The sequence below is a fragment of the Boleophthalmus pectinirostris genome, unplaced genomic scaffold, assembly GCF_026225935.1.
Source record: "Boleophthalmus pectinirostris isolate CB_2022bp ecotype Guang Dong unplaced genomic scaffold, ASM2622593v1 HiC_scaffold_17, whole genome shotgun sequence".
NCBI lineage: Eukaryota > Metazoa > Chordata > Actinopteri > Gobiiformes > Gobiidae > Boleophthalmus > Boleophthalmus pectinirostris.
In genome coordinates this window covers 10,480,020-10,505,393 of record NW_026571115.1, presented here as the reverse complement: position 1 = coordinate 10,505,393, position 25,374 = coordinate 10,480,020, and the positions used below count along the sequence as shown (strand labels likewise).

Sequence of the window (25,374 nt, the reverse complement as noted above, 5' to 3'; positions counted from 1 at the left end):
GGTCCACGTTATAACCTGTGTTTTTTGATCATTACTTCTCACGTGGTTGAGCAAAACTATCATCGTAAAAGCTTGTTAGACATCGTTAGTTTCTGCAATTCGTGTCTGGACTGCACATGGTTTAATCGCGTCCACCTCACTGCGCGCGCTCGTCCATGTGATGTTACGGTTTTACGCTCGTTTGTGACATTTAACTTGAATACACTTTACTTAAAGGTCAATTATTACGGACTTTAAGAGTGTTTTTTTTGCTTTTGTTTTCACACCAACAACGTGATTTTACGCTTCACCGATGATGACTGAGAACAACGAGATGGAGAGCGACTCGCAACTGCAGCGCTCCCCGAGCAACGTGCCCATCCAGCCAGTGCCATCCAAGGTAAGCGCCTCCACACGAGACAAGACAACCATCTGAATTTTAACTCGTGGTTTATGTTCTCAAATAAAGTCCATACTATGCTATTTCTTTAAGCTTACACTAAAACTTTAAAACTACCCACTGTACTTTGATTCTAAAGATATAACCTATAGTCTACAATATAAATGACTTCAATCACATCTGTATTTTTAATGTCACTCAGTCTTATGTAATAACGGCAGTACTTCCCATTTGCAGTTGTGATCAGGGCTGCGTCACTAGGTAAAACATCAAACGTAGAGTCTGATGTCACAGCCTCCCCATCTCGTGGCCCAAACGCACCCCTTAATCGGTCTTCACTACCCCGGGCACGTGCTGTTGGCATGGACTGAGATTTGAGGTCGTGCTGATGCAACCAAATTTCTCCCTGCATGTATTGTTAGGAATGTACTTCGAAAATAAATACCATTCACATTTCCATAGCTAAAAAAATCTGATATCTAGAATAATCCAATAACCCAATAATTACATAGTGTGTGTACATGCACCTGAGAGATCTGATTATCAAAAACTGAAGACAAAGTACAGTGAATTTCAAAATAACTCTTTCAATCTGTAACATGCCCCTTTCTTTTCGTTTTCACTCTTTTTGCACAGTTTCCTTAGTAAAAACCTGCACAAATATGAACAATTAGAAAGAAATCAAGACTACTCACATCCGATGTAACTGTTTACTATAATCTAATCTGATAACTCTAGAAATCAGATAATGATCAGACTTCTAGCCAGTATTTAGTTTGAATGACTATTTTAATGACTGTTACTCTTACCTGAATATAATTTGCTTTGCCTCTCTACACCTATAGGGGGCGTTGAGTTCCTTCAACAACTACTGCTACTCCCTTTACTGCTGTCAGTATTGTGGCAGAGTGGTTAGCCTCTAGTGTCAGTGCGGATCAGTTTCTTTTGTTTAATTATATCCGTATTTTTGGATTGGGTGACCATCAAACCTCTAATTGGTGCTCCATCTGTCTATGTTAATTCAATTGCCGAGTCAATAAGTGAATTGATGTGAGAGCAAAAGCACTTTAAAGGCGCACTGTGTAACTTTTCGGTTGGGGTTCTGTCACCTGCTCATTTCTGTGGATATGCCATTGCTCTGCTTAGAATGTTCAACAATGGTGACATTAAACAGGTCTATCTTACATTTATGAAATTACAGGTGGTTTTACAGCTCAAAAATCCCTGCAAAAATGGGTATTCTGACTGTGAGCAAGGATTGCCTCTCCACAGATCCGACCTGTAACTCGGTCTAGTCTGGTCTGCTTGAAAACAGAATGCCATACTGTCAGACATTTCCGACAAAGCAGTGACATCTCCATGGAGAACAGCTTTTGACGGACCCTCCACCGCAAAAGTTGCAAACACAATGCACCTTTAAGTGGTTATTAAGTAGTTAATTTCTTATATATGCTCTATCTATATCTATCAGTCTATTAAAGGGACAGTTTGGAATTTTGGACATAAGGCCTCATTTCCTAGTGAGCCAGAGTGTTGGAGACGTGTGGAAACACTTTTTTAAAATATTCCATCCAGTCCTTGTATTTGCAGAGGTCACTGGTGCTAGGCTAGTGCATGTCAATGGCCATAGTTATCCTGCCACTAAAAACAGTCTTACCCACTCCACAAAACACCCAAAGCAAATCTGTTATTACACCAGACTGTCGATGTAAATGTCTGCGTCGATAGAATAATGTTTGAAATAAAACTAACCTTGCATCACATGAATCGTTGCATGTTGAGGGACTATTTTCTCAGCAGCAGCGGAATTTTACTTTGCCGCTAAGGTAGGTGGTAGGTGATATCAGTTCGCCACTGCCAAGGGAAGTATCAGGACGTACAACTCGCTGCTGCTGCTCAGACATAAATCCTTCAAATGCAAGGTTTGGTTTGACTTCTAAAATTAGTCTATCAACACAGACATTCACATCAACAGTCTGGTGTAATAATAGATTTGCTTTGGGTGTTTTGTGGAGTGGGTAAGACCATTTTTAGTGGCAGGATAACTATGGCCATTGACATGCACTAGCCTAGCACCAGTGACCTCTGCAAATACAAGGACTGGATGGAATATTTAAAAAGTTTCTCTACACGTCTCCAACACTCTGGCTCACTAGGGAATGAGGTCGTATGCCCAAAATTCTGGATTGTCCCTTTAACAATCCAGATTTTTCTGTTGTCGATACTTTTTACAGAGGAGGTATTTCTACACAATATTACACAGCAGCGTTCAGTTCCTGAATTCAATGTGGCAAGACAAGACATTTTTACAATAAATTATAATGAACCCACCTGTTGATCGCTGTTGTAGCTCCTTGTTGAGCCATTACTCCGTTTTTACCCTCTGCTACAAACTTAAGCATGCGCAGTCTTGATCTTGATCGATGTTTCTACTGCTCGATAAATAATGTCTGTGAAGTGATGATGTATTTTTGATAGTGAAGTCTCATCTGTGAATTCGTATTCGTACTGATGAAAACATAATCGTAAATTTTCATTTCATGATTGTAATTCTTGACGTCGTAACTTTTCAGTTCGTATTCTGATGGATAAAATACACCCAATATATTTTATGTACGACTGGACTCATTTGAGAGTTTACAAATATTTATTTTATGTGCAACTACAGCCAAATAGGCACGGATTTCCCAAATACGCATGAATTTCTATTCTATGCGCACAAATATTTCTGAAAGCTTTCTTACTCCATAACTTTGGCTTTAAGTATCTTCCCGTACCTGATATCAACCATGACAGGGCAGAGATTGAAAATATAATTTCCTTTAAATACAAATGTCGTATTGCAAACAAAGATCCAAATGTGTTTTGTAGCTGTTATTTATCATGTCAAGTAGGTATAACAGATCATTTCATCATGCACCTTTTATAAAAATACAATTCTTTGGGTTGTATAGCAGCAGGTGCAAGAAGTCTGATGCAACTGAAAGAGTACAAAAAACACCATATTACAGGTCATCTACCTGTCTATATATCCATCTGTCCATCTGTCTATGTATTCATCCATCCAGTGCATTTATTTCCTTTTCATCTTTCTTTTCTCATGGTCACTGGCTAATATCATATTTTTGACCCAGGTTCACCATAAATACACTTACATTGAAGTAGCTCAGCAAACCAGCCTCCACAGACAGTCAGTGAGATCAAGGTGAGAATGAAATGAAAGCCTGATAAATCTGGTCGCGTTTATTAGAGATCATCCAATATGGTTTCTTTTTATATTGCCGAAGCTCTGCCGATGTTCTTGGGACAATATTTAGGGCTGATTTTGATCATTTTCTGAAATTATATGATTTGATTTTAGTCCAAACTCACCCACAGCCCTTTCTTTGTCAAGTCTAAGAAAATGGATAAACATAAAACACACAAAAAAGATGATAAATGAATAAATAAAACACACCACGCTCCTCTCTCCACACTTAAAACGTCCACAAAACTACACAAACAAAACATCAGCTGTCAAAGTCCATCAAAAGTCCAATCCTGTCAAAATGTTCCAAAATCTGTCTATATACTGTAAGTTCAAAGTCCAGTCACTCCCAGCACTCTCTTTACTACAAACTGGGAAAGAGAGCTGTGTAGTCAGATTTTGTGCAGTTATGTTTTCATTCAAATAAAACATATATTGTTTTGGCAGCTGGTTGAAAAAGATCAAATATCTGCCAGCTAAGTCGGCCAATCTCTAGTGTTTATGTATTTTTACCAGTGGTCAGAGGAAGTGTAGAGACCTTTGTTTTATACTGAGTTGTTTGAGAGTGGCATTTTGACACTTGTGACCTTTTCCTCCTCTAAATCTGATGCTGCATTCATGATTCACCAGACTGTTGGAAATTCCAGACTCTGCATTTGTGTGAGTGTGGCCTCAAATATCTCGGTTGGGTCCATCTGTTTACAGTTTTGTACTCTTGGTCTTCATTATATTTAGACTGTATTTATTTTTCTTATTTTATTTCAGTGCCATACCATGGAACACAGAACACCGTGGAAAAAAATAAATAAATTCTCCCTGGAGACAAGCAGTTGGCAACGTCTCCACCACAAATGTTCCACAGTAGGTTTTGGGAAAAAATTGCCCTAAGTTTGGTAATAAGATTTAATTTTGATGTCTAAAAGAAGGATTCACTTTTGAGAGAAAACTGAAATATGAACTGATAGACTAATACAAGGTTCCCAAGCATTTCACAAGATGTTTGTAGAGATCTGATCTACAACAAGATTTTTCTATATTGATACGTACTTACTCAGCTTATGGCATCAACATTTCCTGGGGGTTTGAAGCTAAATGAAGGCATTCCTCTCTGGATCTCTGTTAGACTTCAATCTGAGCTTTATTTTAACACAATCTAACCAGAACGAGCTGACTCAGGCCACGTTCAGACAACAGCCTCAAGTGACACAGATCTGATTTTTTCACCCCTATGCTTGTATCTGATCTTTTAATGACAGTCTGAACGACACAGATTCGATTTTTTCAAATGTGACCCAGGCCACTTGGACATGTGCTCCTAAAACCGATACATATCCGATCTTTTGACATGCAATTTCAATCTGAACGGACAGGTCACATTCACTTCACCGACGCGTCAGGTCTCGTCAGTGGAGGGAAAGCGAGGTTAGTGAGTTTATTAATATATGGTGGGATTGTTGTATTCAGTCCAAATTGGAGGGGTCTTGGAGGGAACTGGGCGGTTTTTGAAATGATTGCCAAAGAAATGTCCAAGCGTAGCTACACGCTGTCCTGGCTTCAATATCAGCGAAAAATAGAGCGTGCGTGTCAAATACAAGGAGGCTAAAGTCTCAAACAAATGAAGCGACACGTCCATTTTTCGAAGAACTGGACCGTATTTTGGGACACAAGCCCAGCATTTAGGCGACTTCCGTAAACACTGAGAACTCTTGCTGCGTGTAATGTCATCATGTCCTCCAATGCACATGTAGGACACTTTTGGGATGTTTAAATTTCACACTGGAGATCACATACAAGTCGCGACCTCACAAAAAAATCGGATTTCACAAAAAAGTCTGACTTGAGGATTAAGCCCTGCAGTCTGAATGTAGCCTTAGTTGGTACCAATGAGTGCGTATACATGCACATCAGTATCCCGGTTATTAGCCATATCCCGGTTATGGCAGTATTTGGGATACTGAAACCGGGATACTGAGTATACATACACCATTACAAAACCAGGATACTCAAAAACCCGATCATAACCGGGATACTCTTTGCAGCGCACTTTGTGGGGCCTGAAAATATGTTGTTTAAAGCCATTTTGTATTTTTTCGTGAGTTTTCACACTTAAAATGTATTTGGTTTTGTGTGTGTTTGTGTGCAATATCACCATATCACCGTAACTGTTGAACATTCTGCCATACACATTCATGCAGAACACCCCCAGCAAAGTATCAGTAGACAGAATACTTGCAGAGGACATTCTATTATTGAATCTTTTTGTTTTGTGATTTAAATCGGACATACTGTGTGTCTATACATTGTGCAGCCTCTGTACACAGCGCAGAGACACATTTTGGCTTTGTTTGTGGGGCTGGTTTGTGAAATGAGCTGTATCATCTTACGTCTGAATTATAGGGCCAAATATAGTGCAAGTGGTCTGACGTAATCCTGATTTTAGAAAATTTGTTGTTGCTGGAGCTTCATGGGTTTCAAGGACTTGACTCAGCGGTAAAAGCTCTCAAGTGTCTGCTAATGCCAGTCAATGGAACATGCTGGATCACTTATAATGGCACACATGGTCGGCTTTGTAGCGGTTATACAACATTTTGACTCTTGTAGTTGCTCTTGATGCAACTGTTTTTATAAGTAGTAACATACAACACTGATTTGTAGATTTAAAGGTGCAGGTCTTTTATATATATATAAAAAAGGAACAAAAACAACAACGACAAAAACTGAGGCATTCACCAAGGAAATTAACATTTCAGACATTTGGAAAGATGCAAACGTACAAACTCATTCAGTATTGTCCATTATTCTCTCCTCCCATGTTTCAGTGTAGGAGTTACAGTTGGAAGATGAATTGCAATTGGCTAATTTCCTCCACAAACTGCAAAAGATCCTGTCTTATTCTGTATTAGATCTGTACAAACATGTTCTGAATTGTGATTCTTGAGTTAGTCAGTCGTTTTGCCAGTTCTTCTAAATGCATTTAAAATGTTAACTTTGAACTGAATTCTACAATTAAGCCATAAATCTCAAATCAAATCCCAACTGCAATGCAAATCCCCCAAAAACTGCAGTTATATATTATTGTCAATTTGTGCAGCCTTGGTAGGAGTATTTTGTTCCTTCTACATTTTCTAAAACAGATGGGAGTATTTTTGGCCCTGTACCTTGAACATTTTGTAACAGAAAACAGTTACACTAAATTGTAGACCCTAACAGTGTTCTTTACAAGAAATCATTAGTTCAGTTTACTTAAAGTTCAGTAAAATGGATTGCTTACTAAACATTATTGAGTAATATGCTGGTTTTTGAACAAAGACTTGACTTGATGTTACAAAGTATTACTACAACTTTCTTTTAGACAGACAGTTCCAGTAAACATCCACCAGGAATAAACCAGGTACTAAATCAGGAATAAACAGGGAATAAACCAAGACTAAACCAGGAATAAACCAGGACTAAACAAGGACAAAACCAGGCATTAAACCAGGCATTAAACCAGGACTAAACCAGGCCTAAACAAGGACAAAACCAGGACTAAACCAGGCATTAAACCAGGTACTAAACAAGGACTAAACCAGGACTAAATCAGGAATAAACAGGGAATAAACCAGGACTAAACCAGGTACTAAACCAGGAATAAACCAGGTACTAATCCAAGAATAAACCAGGACTAAACCAGGTACTAAACCAGAAATAAACCAGGAATAAACAGGGAATAAACCAAGACTAAACCAGGAATAAACCAGGACTAAACAAGGACAAAACCAGGACTAAACCAGGACTAAACCAGGTACTAAGACAGAACTAAACCAGGTACTAAACCAAGAATAAACAGGGAATAAACCAGGACTAAACCAGGTACTAAACAAGAAATAAATCAAGACTCAACCAGGAATAAACAAGGAATAAACGAGGACTATACCAGGTACTAAACCAGTTCTAAAGCAGGAATAAACCAGGACTAAAACAGCATTAAAATAGGTCTAAACTAGAACTAAAGTGGGACTAAGCCAGAACTAAAACAGGTCTAAACCAGGACTAAACCAACTAAATCAGAACTGAACCAGGACTAAATCAGGACTAAATGGACTAAACCAGGACTAAACTAAGACTAAACCAGGACTGAACCAGGACTAAATGGACTAAACCAGGACTAAACCAGGACTACACCTAGAATCCCAGTGCAGTAGTGATTTGCTTTCACACAGTCCACCATGCAGAACACCTCTACACCACACACTCATTATGGTCTTAGTTTGTCTTCTGTCAAATCAGTCAGAGCAGAAAACAGGGCCCAGTGTCCAATAGATTTCAGTTTAACCTCTGGCTGCCAGGACTACAGATGTGTAATGAGCAGAAGCCAGATGGAATGACACTAAACTGGATTTAAAGGTCTTATATTACACAAAATGCACTCTTGTGAGCTTTAAATCATGTTCTAATGTTGTTAACTCCTCAAAACAAAGTTGGAGTTGTGTTTTATTTCATTCACACATGCTTGAGTAACCTTTTATTATTAGTCTGTCTCCATCTCCAAAGCTCAAATGTTCTGTTCCAACTCATGATGTCAAGTGGCAGTTTACAAGTGAACAGCTACTTGATATTCTTTTATTCTAACGTGTGAATGAAACAAAACACAACTCCAGGTCTGTTTTTGAAGAGGAAACAACATTATAACATAGATCAGAAAATAGTGCAATATGGGCCCTTTAAATGGTCTGAATCTAATAGTGGTAGAAGGTCTTTGGAGGTTCGCAACTTTGTAAAGACTGTTTCATTATTTAAGGAGTTGAGTCATGAACAGAGAGAGCTACAGAAAGTGAACAGAAATACGAGTTTTAAGCCTTGTGTGAAATCTTTGAGAAAATTGAATGTTTTGTGTATGGATTATTTGAACATGGGTCATTCAGGAACAGTCTGTTACATAATCTTTAGAGTTCTCTTTCACTTCCCACAAAACTGGAAATCTAGAACGATTTATTATGATTAATTGTAAATGCAGTAGGCCCGTATTAGTATCAAAAAGGTATTTATTCATTCTGTCCATATGCTGGACTGTAGATAACATTAGTCATAGCCACTTATTGTCTGTAATTTTATAGCCTTCTAGTTGTCTATATGTCTTGTCTTATCTGCACAGTTCAGTGGATTGTGTGTCTATTGTTAAATCTTTTAATAGTTATTTATCTTGATTTTGATTGCACGCTTCCTGTTCTCCGGCTGTAATTTTCCTATTAGGACAAATGCAGGTTTATCTTATCTTATTAGACTTTTGTCAGAAAGAAACATTGCTTAATTTATGGCCCGACCGATATGGATGTTTTTGCAGCCGATATGATACAGATAACGTGGGAGTCGGAGCTGCCAATAGTCGATATAAAAGCCAATATACTGAGTGATGTAAAAATTCACTGTAAATCTTCAGTTGATTATAAAACTTAGGTCTGGCTCTAGTGGATTTTATACTGGGTTTGTTTACGCTACATTTATTACATTCAAGTAAACTACTGCTGTTAGCCTTTAGTGGTAAATGTGTGCACGCTGCGGTAATTAATTATATACGTAAATGCCGATCATTCACACGTCTTTTCACTGCTCATTTACATATCACTGCAGGTCCAGTAACGTGTCTACAGCCAATATAGTCACTTTACTCAAGGCCAATGTAAGAAAACAGGCTGTTTATATGTGGGAGCTACAGCAGCTACAGTAGCCATTGTGAAAGAACCAAAAGTAGCTAAAAAAAATGACACATTTGTAGTCCTCACTGCTCACACAGGCTCCTCTCAGATCTCAAGTCTTCACACATAAGTGTCCTTTCAATCCTGACTTAAACAATCGTCTGTAAATATATTATAATCCAGCATGTTGACAGCTGCATGTGTAAATGAGCGCACATGCCTCATGTGAGTCTGGGGGTGCGTTCAGGGGCAGTACGGCGCATAGACACAGAGAACTTTGCAAATAAATATTGATGGGCGCCACATATTAGGACATTTATCTGTCTGTAAATTGGATTAAATTGACATAATATAGAGAGTCTAAGCCAGGGGTGTCCACATTTTTTTCATCAAGGGCCTCATATCTAAACACAGACCAAACAAAGGGCTGATGGAGGGCCATAGACTGGAGCTCAGTACAGTGAATAATTGAAATATGTGCATGTTTAACACGTTAGAATGAGCCATGAGTCTTTATACATGCTAAGATCCTTAAAATCACACACTAAATATTAATATTAGCTTTATCAGGGTAGATTTCCAAAAAACTTGCAGTAAAAAGTCAGTTTTTAATTGATGCAAGGTAATTTGGGCCAATTCACCTAGAAGCCTGAGGGCCAAGAAAAAATTGTCTGAGGGCCGCATTTGGCCCCCGGGCTATAGTTTGGACATGCCTAGTCTAAGCTTTATAAAGAGGTATAACCTGCACACGTGGATTATCGACAAGATTTAGGCCAATAATATCTGTCAAAAAATATATATCGGTCGGGCCCTAGCATAAATATTAGCCCAAGTTTATATTTCGCACCATAAATAGATTGGTGATGGTAGCTATAGCCCCATAGCATGAATGTGGGGATAACATCGATTGTGTTTCTACATAAAGTTAAGTTGAAATTGTTAAAGAGTTTTGCATCTTTAATAACACAATGCCAAGTCATGCGATGCTGTTAACACATATTGTTTAAAACTTTTACTTAAAGCAGATCTATTTTGTGAAATTGATTTTTTCAGAACTTTTTACCATGTTGTAGTTGTTTCCTCTTTTCATTTACCCTCTCAAAGTTAGATTTTTTAAAAGTTTTTTTACGTGATTCTTGAATTTTTAAATCACTTATTGTCAAGAGCCCTTATTGCCGTTCAGTCCCTGTTTTTACCAGCACATGGCCATTACTCTACTCACTTTATTCTACAGTTTTATTGTACTTAATCTGTGACACACGTAGGATTTATCAGTGCTGCGTGGTCATTTTGCAACCAATGAATAAAGATCTGTCACTCACTAGTGTGATCTGCAGCTATCCATAGCAGCATCAGAGTGTCTTTGTTGTCATGACATTTGTGGCGACATCAGCTCCCATTGGGAAATACGGTTGTTTAGATTAATATTGCGATTTAAAATGTTCAAATTGATAATATAATGGTTCTTGTCATAGATTATAACTATATAGCAGCCTCAAACACAGTAGGCCTTCTTTAGTAACTGCCAAACAAACCAAATCTCACTTCCATTTCTTAATTCTTAATACTGTTTTATTTTTTTCTACGTAAACATCAGTGGTCGTATTCCTGAAACTACCAGCTAATTCGTACAGTTGACGAATCACAGAGCTGCCAGAGGGTTCAATCTTTAGGAGGATGTAATCAGGCGATGTCCCGTGATGTTTTTAATGAGATAATAAAGGAACAGAGACCTGGCACGAGAGGTGGTGACAGCACATTCACTGTATAATCCTCACAGATACGTATCACACAGGGGAGTAGAAGCCAAGGGATTAGAAGGAGAGGAAGCACAGACAAAGCAGTGATACTAACATTCGAAACATGATTCCAATGAAAAGATAAAAAAGACTGAAAAAAGATATATATTTCAATACCATAAAAACATACTTTGTAATAGAACCTGGAACTGCCAATCTATGTTTTTGATCATTATAAAATGCCTTAAAGCTCAAAATTTTGCATAATATAGGACCTTTAACATCTGTATCATAGTATAAAAGGGAAGTTTCAGGACACCAATTGCTAGTTAGTTTATTTTTCCAAACTAATGCATCTCTCTGTGGACAGTCGGTCTGCTCACAACAAAGATTTTTGCCCCGGGGAAACACTGCTGTGAAGAGACGGCGCCAGGAGCATAGACTCAGTTTTAAACAGCAGTGGTTTGTCTCTGTTATCAAGTCGTTTTATATCACTGATGCAATTTGCAATGAACAAAATGAAATACTCGTAGTTTCTTACTATATGCCAGACTTTTTTTTTTTTTGCAGGCAGGACTTAAGGACTTAAGAAACTAGTGCCAAATTGAAAATGTCTTCTAGATAGGAGCTGAAATAGTGAAACTGTCTAGTTGTAGTTAGAAGTTGTCCTATATTGAGCAAAATTGACTCTTGTGAGCTTGAAGTCATGTTTAGAATGTTGTTATCTTATCAGAAACATAGCCAGAATTATGTTGTTGTTGTTGTTTTTTTTCATTCACACGTTGGTGGTTGGTGGTTTAATTTTTCAGTTTGCAAAATGTACAGTTTGTGTCCGTTGCCCTTCTAAGATGATTCTTTATGTAGAAGTTTGTAGCAGATTTCCCATTGCTTGTTGGTGTTGAGATATTTGTGAGGTAATATCTAAACATTTTTCCATGGAATATTGTCAGTAGAGTCGGGCTGCCAACAGCACATGAGTAGGGCTCCGTTTGGGAGGTGCACTTGTGGCGATAGTCGGTCTTTTTCTGAGGCGACACATTATAAAGCAAGTTTAATTGATGAAGCCAAGTAAGTTCCTTCTGAAAAGTTGTTCAAAGTTTGTTGTGCAGCGTCTTCACTCACACCTGCTCAAGCCGCCATCTTCAGGTGCAGCCCTGTCCTGCCGCATCCCCAGTTTAGGCTGCTGGCATCACTTATGACATCACTCTGTTGTAGCCAATGAAATAGCAGTAGGAGTAACTCTGTCGTAATATCGCTGAATACATCTAATAAACAAAATGTGAACTAAAACGTGTTTAAATAATACTACTGAGTTTGGAGAAATATTGTAATAAATGTATATTTTTGTTGTGTGTTTTGTTGTGGACTATTTTGTCTTCCTCAGATATTGGTTGTCCCCACCGTCCCTATGCAAATCTACGCCCTTTCTGTTCCACCTTATGATGTCATGAAACAGTAGTTCCAGCCATGACTGAAATTATCCAGATGATTCTAGTGAAGGTGCATGGAGTTTAAAAACCCAGTGGGGCATTACCTGTACTACCATGTGACATCACAAGGTGGAATAGAGTGTTTTCTGTTCTGAACTCAGCCTAAATATACAGGGTTTGTGTGTTAAACATGTGTGGATGAAACAAATCACAACTCCAGGTATGTTTGTGATGAGGAAACAACATTATAACATGGGCCCTTTAACTTTACCTCAACCCTGATGTAGTAGTAGTAGTAGTAGTAGTAGTAGTAGTAGTAGTAGTAGCGGTAATAGCAGTAAGTAATAGTGAGTAAGTAAAGTAAGTAAAAAGTGCTGCAATCATGTTTTTTTTTTCTTTTTCCCCTGTCTTACATGCTGGTGTAGTCTGGACCATCGAACAGACAGCAGTGGTGTGGTGTAGTCAGACTTTGATCTCCCAGAGGCTGTTGATGCTCCAGGACAGGCCTCTGCAATGAAAGTGTGATTTTCTCTCCCATCTCTGAGCCAAAACGTAAGAAGACTTGAAAGTGAGATTTGGGGAGAGAGGAGGGGGCTCATTTGTCAGCTCCTGTGAACATCGATTCTTGACAAGCCAAAACTCAGAGGGCGGGTAATGATGATGGCGATATAGCTGTCTGCGCATCTTATTAATTGGTTCACATCACAACTACAGATTCCTTGTGTTGTCTTTTCTCTGTTAAGAAAACTGAATACTAGAGTGGAAAAAAGTGTCAAAAAACTAAAAAGTAAGATTGTCTCACAGTTGTTACATCCTCAAAAACATACCTGGAGTTGTGTTTTGTTTCATTCACACGTTTGAGTAATCCTTTTTTATTAGTCTGTCTACATCTCCCAAGATCAAAATGCTCTGTTCCACTTTGTGATGTCATGTAGTCATATATTTCAAGTTAAAAGATATCTTTTACCTTTTGTTCATTAGAGATTGGCAAATCCAAGACTGAAATTATCCATCTGATTCTAATGAAGCTGTACGGAGTTCCTATATTACTAGGGATGTAACAATACGATATTTTTACAATATGCATCTCACAGTACGATATTTATTGCGATATTTGTGGAAGCTAACAAAACTGTGAATATGCAGTATCAATAAAACATTGATACTGTTAATAATGGTACTGTTGTAATATGAAGAATTAAGATTTAAAAGTGTTATTAATGTTGGAATTCTCCACTGACAACACCAAAGGATCATGGTCTGTGTAGTTCCCTCTGTTTTTTTTTGGTTTTTTTTGGCTATTGCTGCACCATAACAATGCATTTAAGTAAAGACATTTGTAAATTGATATATTATGACAGTCCATGATATTATTGTGAGACTTTTGACGATACAATATCATGATATTTCGGTTATTGTTTCATCCCTATAGATTACCACATGACATCACAAGGTGGATCAGAGTGTTTTGTCTTTGAGAGAAGAACTAAATATGCAGGATTTGTGTGTTAATGAAACAAAACACTACTCCAGGGATGTTTTTGATGAGGAAAGAACATTATAATATAGGTCAGAAAATAGCATGTGGAACCTTTAAAAGTGTACTGTGTAGGGGTGTGCAAAAATATCAAAATATTGATATATCATATCGTTTAATGTGATGATGCAGTATTGATATCTGGGACTGCTAGTGTATTTTTGGTATATTTTTCTAAATTATTTTGTTACAGTGCTACAGTTTTGCAACACATTTGACATTTTCACAGTTTGATGATTATACTGTGTGTGTTTCATATGAATTTTGCACAAGAAGTGGTTTAACAAACAACTTTTATAATCACAGCCATTATTTTTTATTGAACCGTATTGAATCAATTTGAAATATGTCGTATCAAACTGAAAGTGCACTGTATTGAGATATATATTGCATCATGGCCTGTGTATCGAGGTATGTATCGTATCGGCAACTTCTTAATGATACCCAGCCCTAGTATTGTGTAACTTATCTGGTGGAGAGTCCGTTCAGTGCTTTTCTACATGGAGATACAGTACTTTGTCTGGAATATTTCACAGTATGGCATTAAACATTTCTGTCTTCATGGAGACCAAACCAGACCAAGTTACAGGTCAGATCAGGTCAGAGAGGCAACCCCGCTCACAGCCAGAATACCTGTTTTTCTATATATTTTTGAGCTATAAAACCACCTTTAATTGAATAAATATAAGGTAGACCTGTTTAATGTCATACTGTGGAACATTCCAGGCAGAGCAATGACATATCTGTAGAAACAAGCAGGTGATGGACCCCCAACCAAAAAGTTACACAGTGCCTCTTTAATATCAGATCAATATGATATCTGAAAACACTCTCCGGTAATACCAATACAAGTAGCAGCACCAATACTGAACACCCCTAGAGTGCGTGTAAGGATAAAATATATCTGTAATAACAATACAAATTCTTGCGTTTTGAAAGTAAAGTGTGAGTGCACCGGAGGGTAAGAATAGCAGATAAACCTTCACTCAGGCCAAAGAAAGTGAGGTCTGACGTTGTTTTGTTTTTGCTTCATAAATTTCAAGGACTTGCTCACAGCGGTAAAAGCTCTCGAGTGTCTGTTAATGCCAGTCAATGGAACATGTTCGATATGGCTTTTCTAATGGAACACTTTGCACCAGGTTGACTTCAGGCCCTTTATTTAATCCTGTTGACTCTTGGATGCAACGAAATACTAATAGTTATTACTACAATATCTCAACTTTTCTCACTTCTTTATTTGTTTAAGTTAAGTTTCCATCTTGAAAGAAATGGATCGTGAATGAACAGTAGTAGTAGAAGTAGTAGAAGTAGTAATGGTAGTAGTAGTTACAAGTTATAGTAATAGTAGTAGTAGTGACAAGTTATAGTAGTAGTAGTAGTAGTAGTAGTAGTTATAGTTGTTGTTGTTGTACTAGTAGTAGTAGTTGTAGTTGTAGTTGTAGTAGTTGTTGTAGCAGTAGTTACAAGTTATAGTAGCAATGGTTAACAAGTTATAGTAGTAGTTACAAGTTATAGCAGTAGTAGTTACAAGTTATAGTAGTAGTTACAAGTTATAATAGTAGCAGTAGTTAAAAGTTATAGTAGTAGTAGTAGTTAAAGTATAAAGTAGTAGTAGTAGTTACAAGTTATAGTAGTAGTAGTAGTTACAAGTTATAGTAGTAGCAGTAGTTACAAGTTATAGTAATAGTAGTAGTAGTTACAAGTTATAGTAGTAGTAGTAGTTAAAAGTTATAGTAGTAGTAGTAGTAGTTAAAAGTTATAGTAGTAGTAGTAGTTACAAGTTATAGAAGTAGTAGTTACAAGTTATAGTAGTAGCAGTAGTTACAAGTTATAGTAGTAGCAGTAGTTACAAGTTATAAGTAGTAGTAGTTAAAAGTTATAGTAGTAGTAGTAGTAGTTACAAGTTATAGTAGTAGTTACAAGTTATAGTAGTAGCAGTAGTTACAAGTTATAGTAGTAGTAGTAGTTACAAGTTATAGTAGTAGTAGTAGTTACAAGTTATAGTAGTAGTAGTAGTTACAAGTTATAGAAGTAGTAGTAGTAGTTGTAGTAAAATGTTATAGTAGTTAGAAGTACTTGTAACTATTATCTCAAATACAGGTAAAGAAATGATAGACTTCCTGAAGTGTTCTGCTGCCCATATTGGGAAAGGTGGGCCAAGCGTCGCCGTGGATACTGTTTCGTCTGAAAATACCTCACCTTGACTCAGTGCATCACAGCACTTTTACAAATCACAACTTCAACAAGGTGCTCCCATGACTTCACTGTCTCCCTGACGGACACACAAAACCCTGTTAGAGGCTGAGCTGGAGAGAGGATGAAGGTTGGTAGTTCAAACCCAAGGACATTGTAAAGTTGTGTCCTTGGTCAAGAGTCTTTAAAGCAGACCTATTAGGCAAAATTGACTTTTTTTTTTAAACTTTTAATCACATTATAGTTGTTTTTCTTTAATGAATTTTTTTGATTGACTTTTGATTATAGAGGCCAGTGGCACAAGTCAGTCTGTTCCAGTGCAGTAAATTGAAATATGATTAGAAGATGTTATTAGAACCAGAGCAGGAGAACAGGAATGGGGAAATCAAGGTTTGGCTGTGTGCCTGCAACAGTTTTGGGCTTCTACACACGGCTGACTTCCCGTATTTTCATCAGGATCTGTTTTGGAGGCAAAACAAAGAAAATATTTTTAAAGGTGCCCTAGACTTGTTTACATCCATGGAGAACTTTGCATGGACTCTTCCACTGTACAGGAATGATATAGCATCATCTATGTGGAAGGTCCCAGGCAAAGCAACATCCTCCATAGAGACAAGCAGAAAAGATACATAGTGGATATTTAAGCAAAATAGTTGAGTAAATATATTCAAAATGCAACTATTAATGGGACAGTTCGGAATTTTGGGCATATAACCTTATTTCCTAGTGAGCCAGAGTGTTGGAGACGTGGAGACACTTTGAAATATTCCATGCAGTCCTTGTATTTGCAGAGGTCACTGGTGCCAGGTTAGTGCATGTCAATGGTCATAGTTATCCTGCCACTAAAAACAGTCTTACCCACTCCACAAAACACCTGAAGCAAATCTGTTATTACACCAGACTGTTGATGTAAATGTCTGTGTCAATAGAATAGTTTTCAAAGTGAAACCAACCTTGCATTTGAAGGATTTATGTCTGAGCAGCAGTGAGTTGTACTTCCTGATCGAAAGCTCAGCAGAGGCGGACTGATATATGAGAAAATAGTCCCTCAATATGCGACGATTCATATGATGCAAGGTTAGTTTTATTTCAAACATTATTCTGTCAAAACAGAAATTTACATCGACAGTCTGGCGTAATAATTGTTTTGTTTCGGGTGTTTTGTGGAGTGGATAAGACTGTCTTTAGTGGTAGGCTAACTATGGCCATTGACATGTGCTAGCCTAGCACCAGCGACCTCTGCAAATACAAGGACTGGATGGAATTTTTTTAAAAGTATCTGCACACTAACTCTCTAAGTCTAACTACGAAATGAGGCCCCATGTTCAAAATTCCAAACTGTCCCTTTAACTATAAAACTTTTTCATATTGTAATTGCTCGTATATTGTAAATGTTACATAGTATTTGTATCTAGCCTGTTGTGACTCTGTGGCTTTTTATTTGAGGTGTCTTCATCTTCATCTCTTTATGACACAGTTTGTGAGTGATGTCTGACCGGTCTGAGCTGTGAAAATCAAGTGCAAAAGTTGTGACTAAAAGATAATGGCAAGTCAAATGTTCAGGCCTGCTCCTACATACAAGTACAAGCTGTTACCCAGAGAGGGCTGTTTGATGGGCCCAGATTATGCCATTTCCTGAACTATGTTATTTCTGTCTAACTGTTGTTTCCTCATCACAAACATACCTGGAGTTGTGTTTGAGTAATCCTTTATTATTAGTCTGTCTACATCTCCTAAGCTCAAAATGCTCTGTTCCACCTTGTGATGTCATGGAGTCGAAATTAACCACTACCTTTTACATTAAGTTTAGTAGACATTGACAATTCCAGAGCTGAAATTTTCCAAATAATTCTAGTGAAGTTGTATGGAGTTTAAAAACACAGCGGCTCACTTCCTGTATTATCACATGACATCACAGGTGAAACAAAGTGTTTTCTGTTTGAGAGAAAAATTAAACCCTAAATATGCAGGGTTTCTGTGTTAAACATGTGTGACTGAAACATAACACAACTCCAGGTATTTTTGTGATGGGAAAACAACATTATAACATTAGAAAATAGCTTAATATTGTCCCTTTAATTCCAAACCTAAGGGATTTGTCCCTCACAGGATTAATTAAAGTATGAAACGAAAAAATTACAGCATCCACTTGATGATGTTGTTGGAGGACTTTGTCTGCTCCTCGTCAAGGATAAGCATAAATCATGTCTGGAGCTTTTTAATTTCAGTTGGGGAATAAAACAGACACAGACACTTGGAGCTTTAATTTGATGCTAAGAGTTGGGTAAGTGTGGAGGGTGTTAAATACAAGATCAACTCATTTGTATGGGCCAGAGCAGAGTTCTACAGTTCATTTTAGGTTTAAGCCAGAACAAAACAATTACACCTCTGTTATTGATATTTTATAATATAATAACTGTACAGGGTTTTGACAGTTATTTCAACCTGTTTATACTACAAAATAATATTGTTTGGCCATGAGATACATAATATTTATATTACAGTGTGTAGTAGTAGTAGTAGTAGTAGTAGTATCGTATTTTTTTAACTATAAGCCGCACCAGCCAAAATATGCATAATGAAGAAGAAAAAACATATATAAGTCACACTGGACTATAAGTTGCACTTTTTGGGGGAAATTTATTTTATAAAATAGAGACCAGGAACCAACATTTAATCTTCAGAGGCAAGTTATAGTAATAGAATAACAATAACAACAGAACAGAGAACAACACTGACTGTTAACGTCACATATGATCAGTTCTTCAGAAAACTATAGCATAAACAACAGAACAAATTTACCAAACTCTCCTCTCACTCCATATCACTAAATCTATTGAATTCTTCATCCTTGGTGTCACTCCTGAGCAACTCCATGACCTCCAGAGGTAAACCGAGAGCCAGTTCCTCTTCTGTGTAACTTTCGTCAGACTCAGCATTAGCTGCAGCAGTTGCTGGGGTTTAGGTGGTGACCAGTCAGATCAGAGAGGCATTTTAAACTGGATTTCAGGATTGTTTATGAAATATAAAATATATACATACATACAGTTCTTTAACATACTTACATTTTACAACAATAAGTTTTGAAAAGTGTAAGTTCAAGGAACTGACATTGTAAGCATAGTTTTCCTTTCCTTAAAGCTGCATTGTGAAACTTTTCTGGTGGAGGGTCCATCACCTGCTCTGCCTGCAATGTTCCACAGTATGGCATTACATCACTACCTTACATTTATTCATTTGCTGGTGGTTTTATAGCTCAAAAATACCTAGAAAAACAGGCATTCTTATTGTGAGCGGGGTCGCCTCTCCACAGATCTGACCTGTAGCTTAGTCTGGTTTGGTCTTCATGATGATAGAAAGGTTTAATACCATACTGTGAAACATTCCAGACAAAGCAATAACATCTCCATCGAGAAAAGCATCTGACAGTCATAATTGATGTTCGGTGCAAAATGTAAAAAACAAAATGCAAAAAACACTGTTCAACCTCCACTGAGGCATTGACGTGTTTTATCGGTTGATGTAATGTTGAGAAAATCCCTGGCCGTGTTGCAGGAGGCAGAGGAGGTTTGAACTGGGCCATCAGCTTCATTAATTAAAATGCCTCCTCGTCAAGTCTGAACTCCAGTAATGTGACACTATTAAGAGAGGTGTGAGCAGCCCAGAGGAACACAATGAACACTGTCTCCATCCAATCCGGTTTATTTATATAGCACAATTCATAAACAAAACCGTTTCCAAAGTGCTGCCCAATACAAATAAAACATATCCAATAGAAATATAAAATAAAGTTCTATTTAAGTCCACTAGTCCTCGTTAAGACAATAAAACAAATCAAATAAGAGCAAGAATACCAATAAATAATAAAAGGGTAAAAACAAACAAACAAACTAATAAAAACATACAAATAAATAAAAGAAAGTCTGTCTGATAGGGTTTTAGGCTATGTTCAGACTGCAAGGCTTAATGCTCAATTTGGATTTCTTTTGTAAAATCAGATTTTTTTGCAAGGTTGTTCACATTTCCAATTAAATGCAACTTGTTTGTGATCTCCAGTGTGAACTTTAAATGCCCCAAAAGTGTCCCGCAGGTGCATTTGAGGACACGAAGATGCCACACACAGCGAGCGTGCTCTGTGTTTACGGAAGTCGCCTAAACATGGATGCGAGCCCTGAGCACCTTGTGATTTTAAAGTTGCTGTCGTACCGGAGCCAGAACACGTACAGCTTATTTGTTTTAAGGAAGAGATTGAGAAGGAGATGGATGAGGTTTTTGGCCGTGGCGCTTTGTGGGGCAGTGGCAGCAACGTCCGCAGAAAGGAACATGTGGGTGTGGAGTCGTAGCCTAGAGTCGTGGGATGTGTGCTTCTCCGCTTCACTGACACGGAGTTCATACACAATTTTCCCATGACGAAGATGATGAACCTTTGTGTACATTTCGTCGTTTTGTGTACAAGTCGCATGTCAAAAGATCGGATATGTATCGGTTTTAGGAGCACATATCCAAGTGGCCTGGGTCGCATTTGAAAAAATCTAATCTGTGTCGTTCAGACTGTCATTAAAAGATCGGATATAGGTCACATGGGGGCGAAAAAAATCTGATTTGGGTCACTTCAGGCTGCAGTCTGAACTTAGCCTTAGTGACTGACCACATGTACTAATACTTTCACATAAATATTGTTTATTTTCACTGACTTCTGACATAAAATAAGTCGAAAATTGTAATTACAATATTATTTTTCTCTATCATTTTTATGGAGCTCAACGGTGAACACCCATCCCGATTTCAGAACTACATTTCTCATTCATTCATTTCAGTTTTATTAAAAGTTGGAAAGCTTGCTCAGGGCTAATCAACTATGTAGTAACTAATGACCACAGAACCTATGTGTCTGTGAAAAATGAATGGATTTTTTTTTTTTTTTTTTTTTTTTGCGGAACTGGAGCGAGTGGTCACTGTTGAGCTCTATTGCATTTAAACTACAGTTGTATAATCTTGCTGACTGTTTTACGTTGTTTTAATTTAATCTAGTCAAAATAAATGCTCTTTACATCATGCATATGTTAAAAACTGTTAAATAAGATGAAAATTGCGACTAAAATATTATCTATTTATTTTTCCTCAGGTAAGAACTGATACAGAAGCTACAGAACTTTTTCATCCAATCAGGCATCTTGTTAGTAAGAATCATGGGAAATCAGCTTCCAGACACTACCTCAGACAGTTGGACGGGGTTAAAAGTTCAAACCAAAATGTGCTCTTGACTCATAGTTTGAAACAACTTCTAATTTTTTTACCAACACTGCGCAAGGTAAATCGATATTTCACACCATGGAGACACTTGTGGTCTTATTTCTACCAGTTAATACAGTAACGCAATCACAGACCTGCCAAAGTTACCACGGCTGTGATGATGAGTGGAGGATAAGTCATCCCCACCCATCTCCTTCTCCAAATTACCCCTTTGTGCTTTTCTTAAAGAGCCCGGTATCTTTGTTCTGTGGTGATTTCTGCCTCATAATGACCGCATGATGGGCCTTGAGTGCAGGAGTGCTCTGCTGTAGTTGTAATCACACGTCTGTTATTCTCCATGTTTCTCCTTGGTTAAATGTGCGGTGGAGAGGGCTTTGACATGGGCTGGTGTCTCTTTGTGTGTGATAGACGTGCGAGAGCGAGAGGAGAAGCCTGCTATAATAATGTGAACTCAAGTGCGGGGAATGGAAACAGCTGCAGTCGGATACGTGTGTGGAAATGTGGTGGTCTCTTGTGGCTTTAAAACAGATGTGTCTCTTTTCCATATGTTGTAGTGTTATCATGATACACAAATTTCAAACTCTTATTTCAGTATTAAGGAATAGGCTTGATACTCCACACCAGTTTCAATACTACAATGATCAGTGAAAGCAGACCTGTTACTTGAGAGCTTTTTAGAGCTTTTAACCATGTTATAATTGTTTCATTCGGCACTGCCATTTTCTAACGCAGAAGTCAGTGCACTTTTTTCTTTTAGGTGAATATTGCAAATTAAAATGTGCAAATTATATCATAATAATCCACAGATGTCAGATTATATAGCAGATTCAAGCACTATTAGGTCTTCTTTAAACACATTTCTTTAGACCAGGCATGTGCAAACTACGGCCCGTGGGTCAAATGCGGCCCTCAGACAATTTTTTCTTGGCCCTCAGGCTTCCAGGTGAATTGGCCCAAATTACCTTGCATTAATTAAAAATGAACTTTTTACTGCAATTTTTTTTTTGAAAATCTACCTTGGGGTGCGGTCAAGCGGTAACGGAGGGAAAGAGATTTTTTACATTCAAATAGCTCTTATTCAGAAACTAGAGGGATTATTGTAACTAATGTAGGAAAGAGTTAACACTCCAACAGGGTAAAGTTAACCCTGGGATATTCTTTCAAGTTATTGACAAAAAAAAAAAAAAAACCTCATGCCAGTAACGGAGGGAATGAAATATGCAGCACTTTTTGGGCAATAAATCCAAACAGTGATAACTCTTGGTTCTCACTTACATATCCTTAACAAACTGGTTTGAATATTTGCTTCATGTAGTTTTCTACCATATGGTACAAGATTAGGTTGAAAAACCTCTTACTTTTTGAGTAATGAGATTTTTTTATTAAGAAAGGTCATGGTAACGGAGGGAAAAGTAACGGAGGGAAAATTGTGCAAACAAGTAGAAGGTGCATGATTTTGCATAATTTGTCGCTTTTTTCTTCTGAATACTTTAATATTACTTCAAAGTGAAAGGAAACTATTTCTATAAAATATGTCAGTCCTTCCTACCAAATTTTTATCATTTTAAATACTTAAAAAAAAAAAAAAATCATGTACCTTCATCTCAGCAGTTCAAAGATGGAATAACACAAGATATGATGAGATACATCCATTTATTTCCATGATTTGCAGGTCTTTGAAATTTGGAAAATAATTTTTATTCCATGTTTCATACATGGTCTGTTTAAAACGTATGAAACTTTAGAACAAAAAATGGTACAGAAAAAAGGTAAACAGTTTCATAAACTAGAGTACATATGTATCTGTTCAATACATTTTTATATCAGATGCATTAACTTGAATTTTTGGCCTTGATGTTTACTTCTGCTTGACCGGGCCCCTTGATAAAGCTCATATTGAATATTTAGTGTGTGGGTTTAAGGATCTTAGCTTGAATAAAGACTGATGGCTCATTCTAACATGTTAAACATGCACATATTTCTGTTACTCACTGTATTGATCTCTAGTCTACGGCCCTCGATCGGCCCTGTGCTTCATTTGTGTTTAAATATGTGGCCCTTGATGAAAAAAGTTTGGACACCCCTGCTCTAAACTTTAAGACAATAGAAAATAAAAGTACTTAATGTTAACTTACGATGGTGTACTAGACAATGATAAAACGTGAGTAATTTTCTTTTCATTGAGTCATGCTTGAGTGAATAGTTTTGATTTTAGTTTTGGTGTGGATTCTACAGTCATTTTCAATATCTTTGACAACCCTACATCTTTAAAGAGATGAAGTTTGAATCTTGATATTTGATTATTATCAAAACAAGAAACAAGCTTTCTGTGAAATGATAGATTTAGACAGACTTTATTGATCCACAAGGGAAATTACTTGGACACAGTAGATCACACATCACATTATATAACAATAACACAGAGTAAAAAAAAAAAAAAAGGCAATAAACTTCTAAATAAGTTGCAATAAAAAAACAGCAAGAGAAAAGAGATTGGTATCAATAAGGTATCAATCAAGAGATACATTATATACATGTACGTAGGGGTGTAACGATATCCAAGTCTCACGATACGATATCGTCACGGTATGAACCTCACGGTACGATATTTATTGCGATATAGTGGGAAAGCTCATGATATGGTGGGGAGGCTCACGATTAGGAATGTAACAATATCCAAATCTCTCGGTACAATATTTTCATGATATACATCTCACGGTACGATATTTATTGCGATATTTTGTGGAATCTAACAAAATGAATATGCTACTTTTTCCTCTTAAAATGCCTTGACAAGACTTAATCCAAAGAACTAAGACTTAAAAGTGTTTAGAACTGTTATTTCTTCATGTAGTTTGCACTGAAATGGAGCAAAGGATCATGGTCTATGTAGTTCCCTCTGTCTGTTTTTAGATATTGCTGCACCATAACTCTTCATTTAAGCAAAGAGACTTGTAATTCAATATAATGTGATGGTCCACGATATTATTGTGAGAACTTTGATGATATGATATCACAATATTTTGGTAAGTAAGTAAGTAAAAAAACAAATCTTATAATATAAATACAGGATATCACCGCTATGTACAAGGTCATAAGGAAAAAGTACAAAGATAATGTGATGACTGACAGAAACATAGGCTTATCTGTTATATAAGGGTGAGTTTTTGTACAGTTGTAGGGAGTATGGTACGAATGCAGTCCTGTATCTCTCACTGTTGGAACATAACTTTGAATTATTGTTGTTGTTGTTGTTATCGCAGTTAGTCATATGTTTTCCTGCCCTAAACAACAGAGGTGACAGGTTGTGTGAGTAATGATCTCCGAAAATAAGTCCAGCACCTGCTGCTCTATAGTTTTAATGAAGTCCTTTGAAACCTCCTCCACTGTACACATACACATGACCTCAAACTGGGACAAGTTTCACTTCATTCCCAAACTCCAAGTAACATAATTAATTACCTTGGGTTATTTTTGTGTAACAACTTTTTAAACAACTTTCTTCAAATTATTACAAAGTTCACTTTTAATGACATAGTTAAATTATATTATCGGTGCGCTGGACTCCAGATGAATGGCAATTAGTCTGTTTAATTTGAGAGCCCATGATGTTGTTTTTGTGTAACAACCATTATAGCATGAAATACCTTTGCGTGTGCCTGTGTTACATGTTATGCTCAGGTCTGTATTTGACGCATCCTCAGATTCCACTGGGGCAAACTGTAAGAAGCTGTGGGTGTCACTGTGCAGCGTTCAGGAAGATTTTTATGCTTTGTGGTGATGGGGAAACCAGTAACATGGCCAGCAATATGAATTCTTCTGAAATTTGTGAGTTCAGAAGAAGAGTCCATGTCGATCAGTCACTGTGTTCCAAATAGGAAGTGAGCATGGACGTGCTTCTGGCTCCATCGACTCCAGTTC

General features: G+C 37.3%; 1 protein-coding gene across 1 annotated transcript in view; it reads left to right on the top strand.

Moving 5' to 3' along the window:
- Window positions 1–278: 278 nt before the first annotated feature.
- The window catches only part of LOC110161700 (SH3 and cysteine-rich domain-containing protein 2), a 103,304-nt gene continuing 78,208 nt past the window's right edge, over window positions 279–25,374 (top strand). Inside the window, exon 1 of the mRNA XM_055152871.1 lies at window positions 279–379. Within this exon, the coding sequence (XP_055008846.1) occupies window positions 293–379 (87 nt within the window). The 5' untranslated portion in view covers window positions 279–292. The remainder of the gene's footprint in view (window positions 380–25,374) is intronic.